This window comes from Anolis sagrei, chromosome 5, assembly GCF_037176765.1.
Source record: "Anolis sagrei isolate rAnoSag1 chromosome 5, rAnoSag1.mat, whole genome shotgun sequence".
In the NCBI taxonomy this organism is placed as follows: Eukaryota; Metazoa; Chordata; class Lepidosauria; order Squamata; family Dactyloidae; genus Anolis; species Anolis sagrei.
Genome location: NC_090025.1, coordinates 159,822,384 through 159,842,395, shown reverse-complemented (window position 1 = coordinate 159,842,395; position 20,012 = coordinate 159,822,384). Strand labels below are relative to the sequence as shown.

The following is a 20,012-nucleotide window of genomic DNA, read 5'->3' as shown; positions in this document are numbered from 1 at the left end:
AAGGAGAATTCAGGTTTGATTTGCCCTAGGACTCATAAACCGCGTTGTCGAAATTGCGAAGGAACTTTCCAAAGCTTAGCTTTGCAGTGGAAAAAGAGGAACTGCGGAGCGTACGCGCGGGGTGCTTTTAAGCCCTGCAAGGGGACTGCAAAACTTGGAGTTTAAACTTGGGAAGTTTTCCGTTGGAGCCTGCGCAGGTCCCGATACTCTACATGTGTGCATTCATAGAGTCCATGAAGAAAAAACTGAGGATTCCTCTACAGCAGATAAGGAAGTTGTATAGTGAACTATTGGGGAAAAGGGGAATTGTTGAAATCAGGACCTTTCTTATCCCATTGGCAGACATTCTCAGTGCTGCAGTCAGAACTGGAATGCTTATGAATAGGAATTGAACATTCCGATGCTGGGGAAAATGGCAAAATGATAATATAAAGTCTACAAAATACATGCATATGTACCTGTAATTCAGTAACTGCTGTTTTATGTCTCTTGCTACATTCAACCTTATCCACTCTGGTTTTCAAATCTGCTAGAGTTTTATCAAATACAGCACACTGCAGGGCACTGAACTTCTCTTCTAGAAACCGATGGATGATCTGCAAAAATATATCAAGATTTATTAGTTATATTGTAAATTCACATAAATTACACAAGTCAACAAAATCAAATTTTCTGTAATCATCAGAAATGAGAGTAGCACAGTTCAAATCAATTTTTTGCTGATTTTAAATATGCCTTTATTTTTCCCATCACATCAACTTTTTCAAATATGACAACAAATGGTACATTACAGCAGACTACTTTGAAGTCTGCACATTTCACATCATATTCGTGTAACACAAGTCAACAAGTATTTTTCATCAGATATAATTTTAGATCATTCTGATAAGAGTTTTTCGCATAGAATTCAGATTTGTGTTTATTTTTTCTCGATCACATGTAGTTTTTGAGATTATGCTTATTGAATAAGTACTGCACTTACGCACTGATATCAATAGAATCTAATTAACCACAAGCCAACTAGTATTTTTCATCAGATATGATTTTAGGTCTTTCTTATAGTTTTTTGCACTGAATTCAGAACTGTATTTTATTCTATCATGTGCAGTTTTTGAAATGAGGCTAATCAGATAATTAATGTAATTATGAACTGATATCAATAGAATCTAATTAACCACAAGCCAACAAGTATTTTTCATCAGATATGATTTTAGGTCATTCTTACAGAGGTTTTTGTGCAGATCTGTCTTTATTTTTTCTCTATCACGTGCAGTTTTTGCGATGAGGCTGATCGAATAATTAATGCATTTATGCACTGGTAACAATGAAGATTCTGAACTCTTTGGATGATCGGCCTTGTTGATTTTGGACTAGACTTTGAAATTCTCTGTTTTGGATTCTGACTTCAACCTTGGACTCTACTATCTTTAGACTGCTGGCTATGTTGACTTTGGATTGGAATTCTGGTGACTGGTGCTGCATTGTTGCTACCTACAATAACTATAGTTTTGGGCCATGTAAGTGTGTGAGGAATATCGAGGGGACCACACTTAATAGAAAGAAAACTTATTCCCTTAACTTCAGAGAAAGATATGCAAGCTGAGGCTGGAAACACATTGATAGAAGGCAGATGAGTGATTGCGAAGGAGGTGTGGGTAAGTGGCCGGGAAGGATAAAAGAGGGAAATGTAGAGGACAGCGAGGAGGAGAAGGAAAGAGATGCCTGTAAATCTTTTCTGTGAAGAGGGTGGAATAAAAAAAAAGGACTTTTATAAGTACATAGGCAAGTCTGCTTTGTTCATGGACTATTTAACTGAGTTTAATTGACCCACATGGCAAAGTGCCTGCTGTCAACATGGAAGCAAAAACATTCTGCCACCTGGTGTTTAGCTATAACAACTTAATTCAAAATGAGAACAAACAGCCTCATCAGAATTGGATTTTAATGGATTAACCCAAATTTTGGATTAATTGAGATTGCTGAGGAAAGAATTAAGAGTTAAATAAAAGAAATACATATCTCTGTGGAAAAGCTGACAAGGGAGCCAATTCATGCAAAACAGAACTTCATGGAACCAGAATTCAGAGGCAGACATTAAAGTTAGAGAAAACCCTTCTGGAATATTAATGACTTCACCAAGGAGGTTGACAAGATTTAGAAACAGGTCTAGCTTGAGGTCAAACTGAAAAAATTGAATAGAAAAGCCACAGCTGACTTTGTAAGATAGTAAATTCATGACTGGGCTATCCTGAGGGAGACTGGTTTTTAAAACACTGATATACATAGAAAGGGAAGTGAAGAAAAAGAGTTGGACCTTCTGGATGAACTGTTTACTGATGACCCTTCTGGAAAACTGAGTAAGGGAGCTTTTGATAATGGCTAACAAAGATTTATGAACTATTAGATGAGTAGGGTAGTGTATGTGTATGTATATACACACACACACACACACACACACTTTATGATATGTTTGCTCACTTTATAATAAGTATATTGTGTTTATTTCTTTTCTATCAATAAAATAGCAGTAAAATAATGAATAAATGGGATAGACTGATGACTTTTTAAGCAGATGTCTCAAAAACCATTAGGTACATAGAATTAAAATGAAATTGAGTTAATTTCCCTGTATAATAGCACCCTCTGCATTAAGAATAATTAATAACGAATTAATAAATTTAATGTAGTAACTGGGACATGATATGTTAGCTCAAGTACAATATCAACTTTTGAAATTTTAGTTATAACAATCTCATTTATAGCACATTTCTGCTAGGGCAAGGGTCAAGGATGCTATTACAAATTCTTCCTCCTTTTTCCAGGCATTCCCAATATATCCACGAAGTTGTTTTATAAAGAATTTTTGATTACTTAATAAACACGCTGAATATACTGTCCCTATTTTTGTATCTTGTCTAGCTATATTAATGTGTAAAATGACATTTCATTCACTTTCCCACATGTCTAACTGCAATTCACACATTTAAAATGTATAACAAAAGCTACTTAAAAAAAAAAAACACCACCAGCACAGACTTCTAAAATCATAAAATTGCTTTTAAAATTATTTTAGGAAATAATATTATTTTACTGCGTGTTTAAATCCCAAACAATTTTCTTCTCTTTAAGGTTGACTTTAGCTCTTTTACAAACCTACAAATGATTTATTTTTAAAATAATCCTACTCCTGCTTTCTTCCTTCTTTGACTACCTTAAGTAAGATGTTGTGCCTCTTCTCAGAGAAGCTAGCAGTACAGGAGTGTAGAACAGGAGTGTTTGATGAGAGGCTCAACACACCTCAAGATCAGTTGGTGTTGCCCTAGCTGTCTACACAAAAAAACTGTGTCCTTGAGAAGTCAGCTCTTTGGGCACTGGTAGAGACTATGTCTTATTTTTGAATCCAGACCACACTACTGCATAACTCTGTTTGGGGACCTCAATGCTGATTAACCACATGGCTTGTCATTTCTTGAGACAAACTGGAATGATCATCATTTCTTGAGACAAACTGGAATGATCTTTTTCTCAAAAAAAGAAAGTCATCTTCAGCCTCAGCAAGACGGAGTGGATGAGGGATTTGAGGACATCCAACTCCAAATTGGGAAACAAGTCGTACAGGAATACCTGGCCGCTCTAAATGAGTTCAAGTCCCCAGGGCCAGATCAACTACACCCAAGAGTATTGAAGGAACTAGTGGAAGTCATTTCGGAACCATTGGCAATCATCTTTGAGAGTTCTTGGAGAACAGGAGAAGTTCCAGCAGATTGGAGGAGGGCCAATGCGGTCCCAATCTTCAAGAAGGGAAAAAAGGACGACCCAAACAACTACCGTCCAGTCAGCCTCACGTCAATATCAGGCAAGATTCTGGAAAAGATTGTTAAGGAAGTGGTCTGCAAACATTTAGAAACCAATGCGGTCATTGCTAATAGTCAACATGGATTTATCAAAAACAAGTCATGCCAGACTAATCTGATCTCTTTATTTGATAAGAGTTACAAGCTGGGTAGATGCGGGGAATGCCGTGGATGTAGCGTACCTGGATTTCAGTAAGGCCTTTGACAAGGTCCCTCATGATCTTCTGGCAAGGAAACTAGTCCAATGTGGGCTAGGCAAAACTACGGTGAGGTGGATCTGTAATTGGTTAAATGGACGAACCCAGAGGGTGCTCACCAATGCTTCCTCTTCATCCTGGAAAGAAGTGACGAGCGGAGTGCCGCAGGGTTCCGTCCTGGGCCTGGTCCTGTTCAACATCTTTATTAATGACTTAGATGAAGGGCTAGAAGGCAGGATCATCAAGTTTGCAGACGACACCAAATTGGGAGGGATAGCCAATACTCCAGAGGACAGGAGCAGGATTCAAAACGATCTTGACAGATTAGAGAGATGGGCCAAAGCTAACAAAATGAAGTTCAACAGTGACAAATGCAAGATACTCCACTTTGGCAAGAAAAACAAAATGCAAAGATACAGAATGGGGGACGCCTGGCTTGAGAGCAGTATGTGTGAAAAAGACCTTGGAGTCCTCGTGGACAACAAGTTAAACATGAGCCAACAATGTGATGTGGCGGCAAAAAAAGCCAATGGAATTTTGGCCTGCATCAATAGGAGCATAGTGTCTAGATCTAGGGAAGTAATGCTACCCCTCTATTCTGCTCTGGTAAGACCACACCTGGAATATTGTGTCCAATTCTGGGCACCACAATTCAAGAGAGATATTGACAAGCTGGAATGTGTCCAGAGGAGAGCGACTAAAATGATAAAGGGTCTGGAGAACAAGCCCTATGAGGAGAGGCTTAAGGAGCTGGGCATGTTTAGCCTGAAGAAAAGAAGGCTGAGAGGGGATATGATAGCCATGTATAAATATGTGAGAGGAAGCCACAGGGAAGAGGGAGCAAGCTTGTTTTCTGCTTCCCTGGAGACTAGGACGCGGAACAATGGCTTCAAACTACAAGAGAGGAGATTCCATCTGAACATGAGGAAGAACTTCCTGACTGTGAGAGCCGTTCAGCAGTGGAACTCTCTGCCCCGGAGTGTGGTGGAGGCTCCTTCTTTGGAAGCTTTTAAACAGAGGCTGGATGGCCATCTGTCAGGGATTATTTGAATGCAACATTCCTGCTTCTTGGCAGGGGGTTGGACTGGATGGCCCATGAGGTCTCTTCCAACTCTTTGATTCTATGATACTATGATTCTATGTGTTACAAGCTTATTAGTGTAATTGCATTGGTTACCTGGATCATTGGCAGGCAACATTAAAAAGTAGTGTTGTTTAACTATGATAAAGCAGTGATGTGATCTGATAATTCTGAAAAACAGATTACTAAACAAGAAAAAAACAGGCCATGTTATAGTTAAATCCATAATGAATACAAATATACAAAACAGAAGAGGATAAACAATTCTACCTTTTCTATATTTTGTTGAACATTTCCTCGCGTTGTAATTTTTACTTCAAGTTCTGCTTCATATTCCTCCCCTGTATTTCGACAACGCTTAGAATGGACACTATCCATATCCTCTGACTTGGAACGCTTTCTTCTTGATAATTCACCTAAAATGTATATATTTTAATTTCATTTAAATAATTTTAGCTATATGTTCAAGAATGTGGTCTTCAGAAAGTGGCTTACAATTTAGAAATAGAATACCACAAATATCACAACATTATAAATTCTAGAAAGAAACAAAGAAAATAGCAAATTGACATAAGAGATCCTACTGACAAGCAGGGCATTATTCTTTCCCAAAAAACAGTTACATCAATGACAAATGAGTAACAGAAATCAGGACTAAAACAAGAAGCACATCTTAGTCTATGAATTTTAATACATAAGATTAACAAAATTAAACTAGAAAAAATAGGAAGAGTGAAAGATTCATGAAGAAAAATGTACATGCTGGGGAAAGCAGTAGTACCAGGTTGGACAAATGTGCTATTTTCATTTACCTTGTGGGGTTTTTTAAAAGTAAAAAAGTATTTGACAAAATTTAACAAGTGACACACTAATAGTAACTTAAATAGATACTACTACAACTACTGAATTCGTTGTCCCAACATATCCATTCTCTCCTTTACTGCCACAAAGATACTTAGTCAAAGTACACAATACAAAATGACTTTTCCATATGGTTTTGAATGACCTGGGTAGTCAGAACCAGTAAGACACTTCAGCAGCACACTAGGGGTGTGCAAAAGTATCGTTACTCCTCATAAGTCATATCAAATTAATTTAATTCGTACATACAAATCAAGATTAGAAACATGCACGAAGGGGGAGGGGGAAATTTTAGAATCAAAACAATCATTTTTGTTAAGATTCTGTATAAGCATAAACCAACTTTGGTCAAAACTTTGGCCATTGCTAGTGTTTAAATTAGTGGTTCCCAGCCTTTGGGCCTCCAAGTATTTTGGACTTTAGCTCCCAGAAATCTCAGCCAGCTTACCAGCTGTTACGAACTGTGGGAACTGAAGTCCAAAACACCCGGATGTTGGGGTTCAGCCTGCGTGCGAACCTGAATCTGATTCTCTGATTGTATTTCCTGATGCAACTGAACAGGCTACTGAACATGAATTTGTCCCTGATGGTTTGGAAACTGTTGATTCTGAGGTCAGTGGCTTGGAAAGTGAAACTACGCATCCTGATGGGAATGTTTCTGAATCAAGCGGTGATAGCTCTCCAGAGGAGCTAGCACCTGCCTTTTTTTTAATGAGGATAGAAAAGGACAGATTTGGAAAAACAGGAGTGAATCGCAGAGTTTGCGAAGGTCAAGCAGATTAAAGGAAAGGGAGGCACAGGCTTCAAAGCCTGGAGGCGTGTCCCGAAACAGTTTCTTTAGTTTTAAGTGTCTATCCCCAGGCTCTCGTTAGATCAAACATCGTTTAGACGGAGGCATTACCTTGGCAGATTTCCCGGTTCCCATGGCCTGCATTCCCAGAGGCTTCTAGTTTCCAAGTACAGTTAGTGAAATGCTAACAGGTTCCAGGTTTTTATAGTGTTGCTTTTGGAATTTTGATCTAGTTCATAGATATTCCTGACTGCTGAATTTTACTGTGGCTTTTTGGACTTTGTATTTTCCTCTATTTTGTAACCATTTTTCATCAATAAAAAAGGATTGTTTTTTCCTACAGTCAAGTGTGGTGGATTAATATCTTATGGTCTTGTTTCCTGATCTGGGTTGCAACACCGGAGACCCAAAGGTTGGGAAACACTGGTTTAAATTAAGGTCCTTTTGCCAATTGCCATAAGGAAGGGCGGCTGGGGGCAGGACTAGCAGAGCTGAGCATGAGACTGAGAACACAGCATTCTGGTGGTTTGGGAACATGAAGCCTCCTTTTGCAGAGAATTCAAAATGCCCCTCCCTAAACCACATTTCCCAGAATGCAGTGCTCAGCATCAGAAAGCTTCAATGAGGGCTGCAGCAGCCAGTCATTTAGAACGAGACTAATAATAAATAAAATTACTGAATCTGCGAAGAGGATTAAAGTAAGTAATAGTACAAAACTGTGCTAAGTTGACGTTATGTGGTTAATTGTGTGTCATATAGACAGACAGACATGCAAGGGGGTTGCTGTTGTGGCTTTTTGGGGGGATAAATGTTTTTGTCTAAATTTTTTAAATCTCCCAAAATACGTAGTTGTGTGAATCTTTCTGAAACTTCCAGTGATTGATGCCCTGGTTATCTTTTGCACTGTAGATAATATTCAAATAGATCACTCTTGTAGATATATATTGTTAAAAAAATTCAACAACTCCCCAAAAATTAGTTGGTAAGTGTAACGTTCTGAAATCCGGTGGTCTAAGAATGGAAAATGTGTGGTATAAATATAGCACATTTCATCACGATGAGTCCCTGAAGCTTCCCCACTTGCCTAATTACTTAACAAAAAAAGTAACAAAATGTTGTTAATCTTATTTATAGTAATGAAAATTTTACTAACTATACTTTAGAAACACTTTAGAAACAAAAATCCGGCATCCTTCGATTTTGTAATGACTTTTGAAACTTTTTTTTATCAATTGCACATGCCTACAGCACACATATCTAATATTTAAAACTTATTTTCAAAGAACACAAGTGGTTTAATGACTATTAATTTAAAAGCACAACAGGGTAAATCCAAATAAGTTAGTGATTTCTACATATACAACAGCAGGCATTCTTTTAGTGTCATCTGCAACTATAAAAAGTTCATCTTATACTTGCATTTTTTTTAGTCATTGCAAAGGTTGGTTTTCTCTTTCAACCTCCATAATAAACAATGTTCTCCTCCAGGACTCTGTTTTCTTATATTAGTGCCCCCCCCCCCCCCACCCCAAACAGTGATTTCATGGGTTGATGAAACATATGGGCATTCTACATATGCAGACACAGATAAATGACATAACTCAGTAAGATCTCAGCATATCTTAACTGAAGATGCCACTAGTCTGCATTTGGCTATGAGATAAAGCGAAATATTTTGTCAATTCCTTTCTCTGCTCTCAGTAAAGGTTAAGTTCTCAGATACTATGCTCAACAATTTAGATCCCAACCAAGAGTCACTTAGCACTACAAGACTTCTATTCTAAGATGGCTAAAGTCCCAAACAGAACCATTCTTATTAATGACATTGTTATAGCAACATTTTGCTGAAGATTTCACTGACATTCAGTACTTTCAAAATTGTATATTTTCTTCAAGAATGTGATTTGCAAATTTTTGCCACACATACTTCTTTCTGTGAGATTTCCTTCCTCATTTTGTTCTTTTTCTTCCACCTTGTTCAGTTCCTTTTCTTTTTCTTCCTCTTTATCTTCTGTAAAAAAGATCAAACATTTTACCTTATTGAAGTAAGTCTTTATACTTACTCCTATGGATGTATCAATTCGGTTAAAATCAGTATAATTGCCTATCCAGAAGAAATAAATGAAACTTGTTTGTTCAAAAATGAAAGACATCACTCATTTACATTATAGGCCACAAAATCATAACTGATGGAATATTGAAGAAGTAATTATATTCTAAAATTGAAAATGCAAACGATGGCTGCTAATCACTGGGGTAATGATATGTGTGTTTTCAAATTTCAAGCATATAAAACTTGCATGTTTTAGCAAGATGGGGTTCTAGTATTTTGGAAATTAAAAGCATATTTTTCACTTAAAATAAATTCTGTACAATTTCCAATTCAGAATGAGTATTGCAAGATCAGGAAGGAGAAACAAAACAGGGGTGCAAGCCCCACAGCTATAGAATGTGATATATTCTGAAATGTCTGAAGTACTTTGAGAGAGAGAAAATTGAGACAGGAAAATATTATGCCCAAGCAATAATTCACTGAATTCTTCTGGTGGAAGATGGGATTAAGGAACAGAAATTCTATTTGGCTATCTGGATTCTTTTTAAATCCACTGCAGAAGCAGCTGTGGTTTTGAATAGGTTCTAAAGGGCTTCTAGAATATAGCCCAGTCAGTCAAGACTTTGTGGCCAGAATAACAATTAAGGGCTGTTGCAAACATATCATCCAGAACCAAGTTGCTAGATGTATGGTTTATTTATGTTTATGCTAACTGACATATACAGAGCTAGTAGTTTTATTGATAGGATCTCCCCAAGATAGATTCAAGAGCCCTGAGAGACTTCTGGCTGGCCCATATGACATTCCTGTCTAAGTCCTACTTACTTTTTAGTTAGTTGAACACTTGGGGTTTTCTTTAAGTTGTGTGTGCTGGAACTGAACTGAGATCAAATTATTCAAATAGCTTCTATTGGTTTAAGATGAACATTCTCTAGATTGATGTGAAGATTCAAGTATGTCAGCATTGTTAGGACAAAGTTAGGATCTACTTTTACTTTGTATGTGGAAAAAGCAATGAGGGTCAATCATCTATATACAGTAAGGCAATTCTTAGAAATGTAATCATTGGTGCTACACATTTGATTAAATATGATTGGCAGTATTAATTTGTTTTTCTGTTAGTTTTCCTGTGCCTTCTGCTTGAAAAAAAAACTATGACAATATTTTTGTGATCATCTGGGAGGGAGACCAGAAATTAGTTGATTTTGTAAGCACCCACACAAATTTGGTAATTGCATGGGGGGGGGGGGGCAAAAGTAGCTGAGTAGAAAAATATACCTTATTAGTTGGAATAGAAACTATTTACTTCTCTTATCTCACCTCCACAACATTTACTACAAGAGAACTACTTGAAGAATGCTTTAAAAAGGAAATGTGATACTTTCTTCTTATGACTTATATGCATTCCCATTATTATGAAGTAGTACAGAGATACAAACATCCAGGAAACAATAAGAAAAAACAGCCCCCACGTATGTTTCTCAATCTTTTAAAATTAGATTGAACGATTCAGTTCTGAGAGCTGTCTCAGTCTCTGATCCATTAAGTGCAGTGATTTGATGTTTTGATGTTGACCTCGATATATGATGAAAAGATCTGTCCGATACTAGAATTGGTGGTATCGATCTTCAGACAGAAGGACAATGTGTCCACGAGACAGGTGTCATCGTTTAAATCCAAGTAGAAAACTTGAGACATTGAGGATTCATCAGAAGCAAATAGATCTTGGGCTCCTCACAGTGTTGAGCAAAGGGTAAAGGGCATCTGTATGGAGCTGCTATTTGTGACATGAGCTCAAGGTCATGCTCAGGGTGTTGGCCAGATGATCCTTATTCGTAGCAGGAGGATTCTCACTGAAAAGACCTTGCACTGCAAGCATCATTCCTAGATCCTGATTGTTAAATCCAGTAATCTGCCCTTCTTCACAAATTACATAGCTCCTGAGTTGTCTATCACAACTTGCACTACAGTCCTGATGATCTCCTTTAAGGCTTAGAGCACTTTGAATTGCAATATTCAAAGTTTAAATTTATGTGCTCCTGGGACTCTGTTATTTTTTTTTTTGTCATGTCAGGAGCAACTTGAGAAACTGCAAGTCACTTCTGGTGTGAGAGAATTGGCCGTCTGCAAGGACATTGCCAAGGGGATGCCTGGATGATTTTGATGTTTTTATCATCCTTGTGGGAGGCTTCTCTCATGTCCTCGCATAAGGAGCTGGAGCTGATAGCGGGAGCTCATCTGCCTCTTCCCGGATTCGAACCTGCGACCTGTCGGTCTTCAATCCTGCCGGCACAAGGGTTTAACCCACTGCGCCACCGGGGGCTCCATGAATCTGTTAATGACCACTGGCCAAAGCTCAAACAGTGCCCCCAAAGGGATGGGCCTGATCTTATCAGTCTCAAGGGCTGCCTTAGATAAAAAGGGAATTTCTCATACACTTACTGTTTAGGCCTCGCCCAAACAAATAAAGTACTTATGACCATCTCTCTGTGTGATTTTACTCCCAAATCACACATTTTCTGAAGAATGTGGTGAAGGACATATTCAAGTTGTTAAGACCAGGACAAAACTGACCAAAGCAGTTGAAACAGACCAAGGTAAAAAATACAAGATAATGGTAGTCAGATAATCCAAGTTGGAAAACCAGATGACAGAGAAGCTGAATACAAAGTTCAAGTCAAGACAGCTGTAAGAGACTAACTGTAATGAAGCCAGAATCTAAAAGAGAAATTCTTTTGCTATAATGGCAGAGGATGATTGCCTCTATCTCCCTCTTCCTATCGACTGGTTTTTCTGCTTAGTAGAAAATAAAAAGCAGCCATGGCACAGCACATATCCAGCTTGCTGTTTGAACATTTGAACGCTGAAAATTATATGGCTTGGAATGTTAAATTAAATAATTTTCTTGTCAGAGAAGATTTATGGTCCATTGTAGAAACTCTGCCGACAGTGGCTGCGAGTGCAGAAAGAGACAAGATCAAAAGGCAACAGCCACAACAATTCTTGCCATAGAAGATGCCCAGTAGTGTACATAAGAGAAGCTGTGTCTACAGCAGATTGTTAGCAGAAGTTAAAGGAAGTTTATCAAACAGAAACTTCTGAAATAAAATTATCTTGACTCTGCAACTTTACCATTTAAAACTCAAGAAGGATGAGAGCATAATGGAACCTGTGTAAAAATTAACAAGACACCTGTTCATAGAGCTTAAAAATAGACAGGTGGTATTCACAGAAAACCACAAAGCTCTTCTTTTGTTATCTTTGTTGGACCCCACTTGGGACAGTTTTGTTTTTAGTAGGTAGAGTGTGCCTGAAGCACAACCGACTTTGGACTTGGTTTCTGCAAGGCAGTTTGAAGAAGAAAGAAAACAGTTCCTTAAAGGAACAAGTACTGAACAAAATAATATCCCTTGTTAAGGTGTAGAATGCAGGAAGAATCCTGCTGTAAGGTGAGAAAGTGTTACAGATGTGGTAATATTAATAATCTCATTAAAAACTATCCAAAGAAAAAGAAGATAGAAGAAATGAAGAGGAAGGAACCCCAGGTGGTATGATAAAAATGCTAGGGGAAGAATGGATGCCAGTGTAATGACTATGTTAACCAAGGCTGAATATGGTGAGGCTACGTGGCTGCTTGACTCTGGATGTGCAGAACACACAGTTAATAGCCTTATTTTTTAATACACCAGAAAATCAAGAGATCCAACACGTTGCCTTGGCGGACAGATTGCTGGCTGAATACCAGATGATGGCATCAGCATTTGTTCCCAGTTTGGGAAAGTATTTGGACAATATTGTGTTCATCGATAAACCTGACTATTGATTACTGAGTGCATCCAGTCTATGACTAGAAAGGCGTGAAATTGAGCTGAGTGACAGTGGGTATACTGTTGGGAAAGAAAACAAAATACGTGCCAAAGGTAAACTGGTAAACAAAGTATATGCAATAAATAACTAAGATTATTGGTCAAATGTTTCTTGCATGAATAACAATCCAATGCATAATGATTTTATTCATTATTTACATAGTTTTTGGGCATGTGAATTTGAGTTATCTCCAAAAATTAAAAAAGGTAACCAAATTAGATTTAAAATGGTGCCAGAAATTTTGATTTTGGGATTGTGTGTCTTCATGCCAGTATTAATGGGGAAATGTCTACGAAACAGGAACCAGGGTATGAAAATCAGCCAAGCAAAGCTTATATATGGATTTATAAGATTTAAAATAGTCAGCCCATAGGTGGAATGAATGTATCCAAGAAGTATTAAATAAACTGAACTTCAAGCATAGCATAGCAGATGCTTGTGCTTATACACAAGGAGGGAAAAATATATGATTTATGTTGATGATCTTAGTATACTCACAAATATAAATACAAATCATATGTGCAGATCTTGGTAAGCATTTTAGGCTGCAGGATTTAGTGTGCTTAAAACAATACCTAGGAATCGAAGTAATTAGCCAAGAAGGGGATATGTCCCCTAGTCAAAGAAAAAAAATGGACATGAAAGCAAAAGCAGGGTTGCAAAATGCAAACACCATGCAAATTCTATTAACAGGAGATTTTTTAAAGCAAAAAATCATGGAAGAACTAAAAGATGTGAAGTTATATCACTATTTTATAGGGAGTCTGTTACATATAGGAAATTGGACACATCCCGCTATAGCATATACAGTAGGCTTGTTGAATAGGACACAGTCGAAGTCAATGGTAAAAGATTGGCAAGGGTTAAAAAGATTAGATTATTGTTTGTTTTCCCGGAAAAAGAGCTTACAGTATATGTGGACAGCTCATTTGTTGAAGAAAGTGACAGAAAATCTGTTAGTGGGTATATAATACAGTATGGAAATGCTCCAATTTATTGGAGATCTAAAAAGCAGACAACAGTTGCAGTGTCTACTGCTGAAGCTGAATTTACTTTATTATCTGAAACAGCAAATGAGTTAATTTGGATAAAACAATTGTTAAATGATTTAGGCTGCAATTTAAGCAACCCATAACCATTTACAAGGATCCCCAAATCTGCATTGCAATGGCTGAAAAAGAAAGTCTAAAAATAGAATAAAGTATGTAGCAGTTAAATATGAAAATTGAAGCAGTTAAATGTGAAACAATTGATACAACAAGGATTCATAAAAATTGTACATTGTCGTTCTGAAGACAATTTAGCAGACATTCTTACAAAATCGTTGACAGCAGCAAAACATAGTAATTTGATCATCAAGTTAGGCATGGTGAAGTTAAAATAGCCATTCAATATGTGTTATGTTACTTTGTAATATTATTACTTAGAAAAAGTCAAGGGGCATGTCGCAATTCATGATTTACTATGAGCTCTTTCTTTTTTTATTAAATAGTTTTTATTTCAAAGATATGGGGTGGGTGGGAGTGAGGGTAAAAGTGAGGGAATGCAACATTTGTATAAAGCCAACTAATAATTTTCTTGATAAAAAAGTATAAAAAGATAAAAACTGAATCAAAAGGGAAGGAGAAAAAGAAGGGGAAAACAAAGAAAAAGATTTTAGAGGAGAAATTGTTTGTTGTAGTAGAGCCTGTAAGTAACGTTGCAAGTGTTAGAGCCGTCGCAAACTAGCCTCCTGCGGGAGCAAACTGTGCCAGCACGTCCATGACGTCATGAGACTCCGCCTCTCTCTCCGCCCCTTTCTCCGCCTCTTTCTCCGTGCCAGAGTGGTTTTTCCTTTGCTAGGGCAGCATTGCCAGTATACTCTCGTTGTTGAATTCTGTCCACTCTGTCTTTATATAGTTATATTATTTTTTCTGATTTTAATTTTTTTTCAATAGAGTCCAGTTTGTTGCTTTCTTTGGTTTGCCTTGGTGTTAACTTATTCATGTTCATTATGTCCAATATTTTCAGTATTCATTCTTCTCTAGTTGGAATATCTTTAGACTTCCACTTCCTCGTGTAAGCGATTCTGGCAGCTGTAGTCAGAGTTGAATAAAATCTCTTGGTTTTTATGGAATTTCATGTCTGTCAATCCTAATAAATAATATTCTACCTTCATTTGGAGTTTAATTTTCAATATTTCCTGTATTGGTTCGTAGATAATTTTCCAGTAAACTTTTGTAATTTTACATCCCCACCACATATGGAAAAGGTACCTGCCTGGGCTTCGCATTTCCAACATTAATTGTGAATATTTTTGTAACACTTAACCAATTTTTGTGGCGTCATGTACCACTGGTACATCATCTTGTACCAATTTTCTTTAAGGTCATATGAATACGCATATTTTAATTTAATATTCCAGATCTTTTCCCAGTATTCCATTTTTATAGTATCTCCAATATGTGCAGCCCACTTCATCATACAGTCTTTTACCTCTTCCATTTCCATTAACCACTGTAGAAGAATTTTGTAGATTTTAGTTATTATCTTCCTTTTTAGTATTAGTATTCTGTCCCATGTTGAATCATTGTCGGAAACGCCATTTGTTTTAATCCATGTGGTAATATTCTTGGATCAGTCTATATTGTAGCCATGAGATGTTCTTATAAATATGCTTTCTCTCTTGAGATTTTAACGTGTACTCTACTTTGCTTTTTCACGATCTCTTTATAAATTGGCCTATCCTCCCAGCCCAGTTCGCTTCTTTGAGTAGCTTCAAATTGAGGTATCGTGTTTTTTTAAATAAAATCTCAATTTGTAATTTTCCCAAATCTAAATCAAAGCTGATCTTGTACAAAAATTTATGAGCTTTTTCTAAGTGATAAGAAGAGGCTAGAAAAGAGACATAATCAGATTTATCTAGCAGAGAAAGAAACCTAGAATAAACTATAAAAACATGACAGAAGGAAAAAACAAGAGGTGGACTAGAAACACTGGATATTAAAATATACTACAATTCGTGTGCACTAATTTGGATAAGAGACTGGGCAAAACTGGAGAAAGAAAAATATTAAATGTAGAAGGGACCAGTTTAAGATCGGGCTGGTACATATAGTACAGGAAGGCCAAAACCAAGAAAAACTTCGGTAATAATTTCATACGATCTTCTCTTCTGAAAGTATGGGAAAGATACAAGGACAGCTTCTACGGGAAAACAACGATGTGGATATCCCCACTCGAGGCCTTTCAAAGGAGGATAATAGGCTGGAACAAATGGCCTAATTAGAAGGATATACTGAAAAGTGAAGAAGGCAAAATCAAGATGAAGACACAACAGGAATTGAACAACATAAATAAAATGATATCATGGTATCAATATTGGCAGATTAAAGAACATTCCAAAAAAGAAAAAAAAAGGATTCGAAGGAAAATTTCTGGGATAAAATAATGCAAACTGAAAGTAAATTGATTTCTAAATTATACCAAAAACTTTTAGAAGGGACAAGAGGAAAAGAAGAAGAGAAAGCCTATACGAAGAGATGGAGAGAAAACATATGGAGAACAATAAAAAAAGAGGAATGGGAAGAGATATGGAACAAGAAATTAAAATACACAAGCGCAATGGAACTAAAAGAAAATTGGATCAAAATGGCCCACAGATGGTATATAACCCCACATAAACTAGGAAAATATTATAAAAACACTAATTCGAAATGCTGGAAATGTGGAGAAATTGAAGGAACATATTACCATCTATGGTGGACATGTAACAAAGCAATAAATTACTGGAAGAAGATCCAAAAAGCCCTACATGAAATGCTTGGAATTGACATTCCTAGGAAACCAGAAACTTTCCTACTTGGAATACACAATCTAAAAATAGATAAAAACAAAGACAAAACACTATTCTTATTAACAACGGCAGCTAGAATTTCGTACGCAAAACACTGGAAAAAAGAAGATCCCCAGAAGAAGAGGAATGGCTGACAGAAATTTTAGACATAAGAAATATGGATAAATTGACACATCTACTATCTAAAAAGAAGGGTATGCCAAAGGTAGAGACAGATTGGAAACAAGTAACAACATATTTAATTTAAAAAATGAAAATAATTACTTAAAAGAAGAAAGATGGACAATATGAAAAGAGGGCGAAAAAGACAAGAAAGAATGAAGAAGAAAGAAAAGAAAAGGAAAGAACCTCACAGAAGATACCGGGAGGTCAAAAACTCTACACCTTTTCCTGCTTTGAACTTCTCACTTTTTCCTTCTTCTTCTCTTTCCTCACACTCTTCAATTCAAATCTCTCTCTCTCTCTCTCTCTATATATATATACTCATCACCTTTTCAACTTTGCTACTCCTTACGGTTTACTCCCTCCCTTCTATCAGACCCGATACCCCTATCCCCCACCCCCATCCATTCTATAACTTTACTTTTAACTACTCTGTCTCTATACTATTAATCTAAAGCTACTGACTTTCTTGTCTTTCTTTTATCAGAATAATGTATTGTTTTAATTCAAATAAAGATTTTTTTTAAAAAAGAAAATAATTATGTAGGGCTTTATCCTTGGAAATAAAGATTTGAAGTTAATATATGGATAAAAGTGGTTATTTTTCTCTGTTGTTGCTAACTTGATTATGAGCCTCAATTGAAGATGGAGAACAGAAAATATAATGATCACTCTAGCCAGAAGAGATAAGGGACTATTTTTAAACAAGCAATACATGGAAGTGGAAGAAGATAATAGAATAGGAAGGAAAAGAGACCTCTTCCAGAAAATTAGAAACATCGGAAGTAAATTTCAGGCAAAAATGGGCATGATCAAAAAGAAAGATGGCAAGGACCTAACAGAATCTGAAGAGATCAAGATAAGGTGGCCAGGTTATAAAGAAGATCTATACAGGAAGGACAATACTGAGGATAGTTTGAGGGTGTGATGACTGAATTAGAACCAGAGATCCTGAGGAGTGAGGTTGAATGTGCCTTAAGAAGCATTGCTAATAAATAAGGCAGCAGGAGATGATGGGATCCCAACTGAACTGTTTAAAATCTTAAAAGAAGATGCATGTCATATGCCAGCAAATATGGAAAACAGATGATCAGATTGGAAAAATCTACCTATATCCCCATACCAAAAAAGAGAAACGCTAAAGAATGTTCAAACTTTCATACAGTGGCACTTATTTCACATGCTAGTAAGGAAATGCTCAAGATCCTGCAAGGTAGTCTTTAGCATTACATAGAGAGTGAGTTGCCAGATGTACAAGCTGGATTTAGAAAAGGCAGAGGAACAAGAGACCAAATTGCTAATATCCGCTGGATAATGGAGGAAGGCAGGGAGTTTCAGAAAAACATCTGTTTTATTGACTATTCTAAAGCTTTTGGCTGTGTGGATCATAATAAATTGTGGTAAGTTCTTGGTGGTATGGGAATACTAAATCACCCCATTTGTCTCCTGAGGATTCTGTATAATGACCAAGTAGGAACAGTAAGAACAGACCACGAAACAACGGACTAGTTCAAATTTTGGAAAGGAGTATGGCAGAGCTGTATACTCTCACCCTACCTATTCAGCTTGTATGCTGAACACATCATGTGATGTGCGGGGCTTAATGAATCCAAGGCTGGAGTTAAAATTGCTGGAAGATTAACAACCTTAGGTGTGCAGATGATACCACTTTGATGGTATCATCTGCACACCTGAAAATGAAGATGAGCTGAAGAGCCTTATAATCAAGGGGAAAGAAGAAAGTGCAAAAGCTGGGTTGCAGTTAAACATAAAAAACCCCCAAGATTATGGCAACCAGACCGATTGATAACTGGTAATTCTTCAAGTTCTTAGTCAGCTTCTTCCTGGCTTTGCTTGTTAATTTGTTGCCGGTGCATAAACCTGGATTGTTTTCAGAGTGCGATGTCCTTTTAACCTCAAGATCAGAAGACTATGCAATGTTTGTGGGAAAAGTTAAAAAGGCAATTGTTTATCAAGCGAATCCATTCCTCCGATGAAGATTAGAAGAATCCGACAAGGCACAAAACACTTAGTGGCAGTCAGAGACCAGCGAATAGCAGACAGCAAAGCAAAAGGGGAGGAGTACAAACACTTTACAACGAATTTGAAAGAGCCTACAGATGGGCGAATATTGGATTATGTAATTAAGAGAGGCTGCAGAGAACATGAAAAGTATCTAAAAAGAGAAAAAGCAGCTGAAAATGAAAAAAAGCCACCAATTGTGCTAAAAAATGAAAATGGAATGTGCGTAACAAATAGATTGGAAATGAAGAAGATATAGAACAACTTAAATGACTCCAAAGTGCAGGTAGTCTTAGTCAAACTACATTTTAAGACAGGAGAAATCCCAATAGTATTATTGAGTGAGGTAGATGCAGCCATAAGTAAAATGAAGCCAGACAAATGTCCAGGAAAGGACAGAATAAGAACAGAACCCCTAAAGGTGGGAGGTTATAATCTTCAAGAGGTGATTGAAGAATGTTTTATGCAATACTTGCGAAGTGCCATCTTACCTAAACATTGGACGGTGTCCAAAACCATAATGAGGAAAGGAGACACGGAAAACTTTAACTACTATTGCCCTATTACACTTCTCTATCAACTATATAAACTGTACACAACAATCTTGCTACAAAGAATATCTCAAGACGTGGAAATAAACAGAGAACAGGCTTCAGATGCAGTGACTCCACCCTCAATCATATTCATGCAGTCATACAGCTACTGGGAAAAAGCAGAGACTATTGAGTTCCAATTTGTCTTCTTTTCATTGATTACCAAAAGTCCTTAGACTCAGTTGAGATTAATGCTATCCTCTGCACCAAACTGGTGTAAATTCAGAGTATGTGAACATTATACAAACCATCGATTCAGGGTGCACAACAGATATAAAACTGCTGTCAGAAGTGCGTCATATCAGAATAAACAAAGGAGTGCATCAAGGAGACAGAATATCCCCAAAACTGTATGTGGCAACTTTGGAAAGCATCTTCCAAAAAATTAAATTTAAAGGTGGGATTTCAATGGAAAGTGAACTACTTTTTCATCTCCTCTTTGCAAACGATTGCATCCTTTTTCCAAAAACCAGAAAGATTTACAACATGATCCCCCTAACAACTAACTTGAGTCTCAAAACCAGCAGAACTGGAAATGAACTTGGAAGAAAATGATAAAATGGATAAAAATGAGCAGTGTGTCCTCGGTCGCATCGATATAAACAGAAATGAAATTGAGGAAGTGACTGAATATGTATATCTTAGACAACAAGTACAGTCGAAAAATTTGTTAAATGGCAAATGGGCAAGAAGACGC

The 20,012-nt window shown here is 37.0% G+C and overlaps 1 protein-coding gene across 6 annotated transcripts in view; it reads right to left on the bottom strand.

Annotated features, from left to right (window-relative positions):
* Window positions 1-20,012, bottom strand: part of ATF7IP (activating transcription factor 7 interacting protein) — a 94,508-nt gene that overhangs the window by 29,477 nt on the left and 45,019 nt on the right. For all 6 annotated transcript variants that reach the window (XM_060777185.2, XM_060777188.2, XM_060777183.2 and 3 more), the window contains exons 3-5: window positions 8,711-8,794; window positions 5,403-5,548; window positions 459-596 (exon numbers count right to left, since the gene is read on the bottom strand). In XM_060777185.2, coding sequence (XP_060633168.2) covers window positions 459-596; window positions 5,403-5,548; window positions 8,711-8,794 — 368 coding nt within the window. The remainder of the gene's footprint in view (window positions 1-458; window positions 597-5,402; window positions 5,549-8,710; window positions 8,795-20,012) is intronic.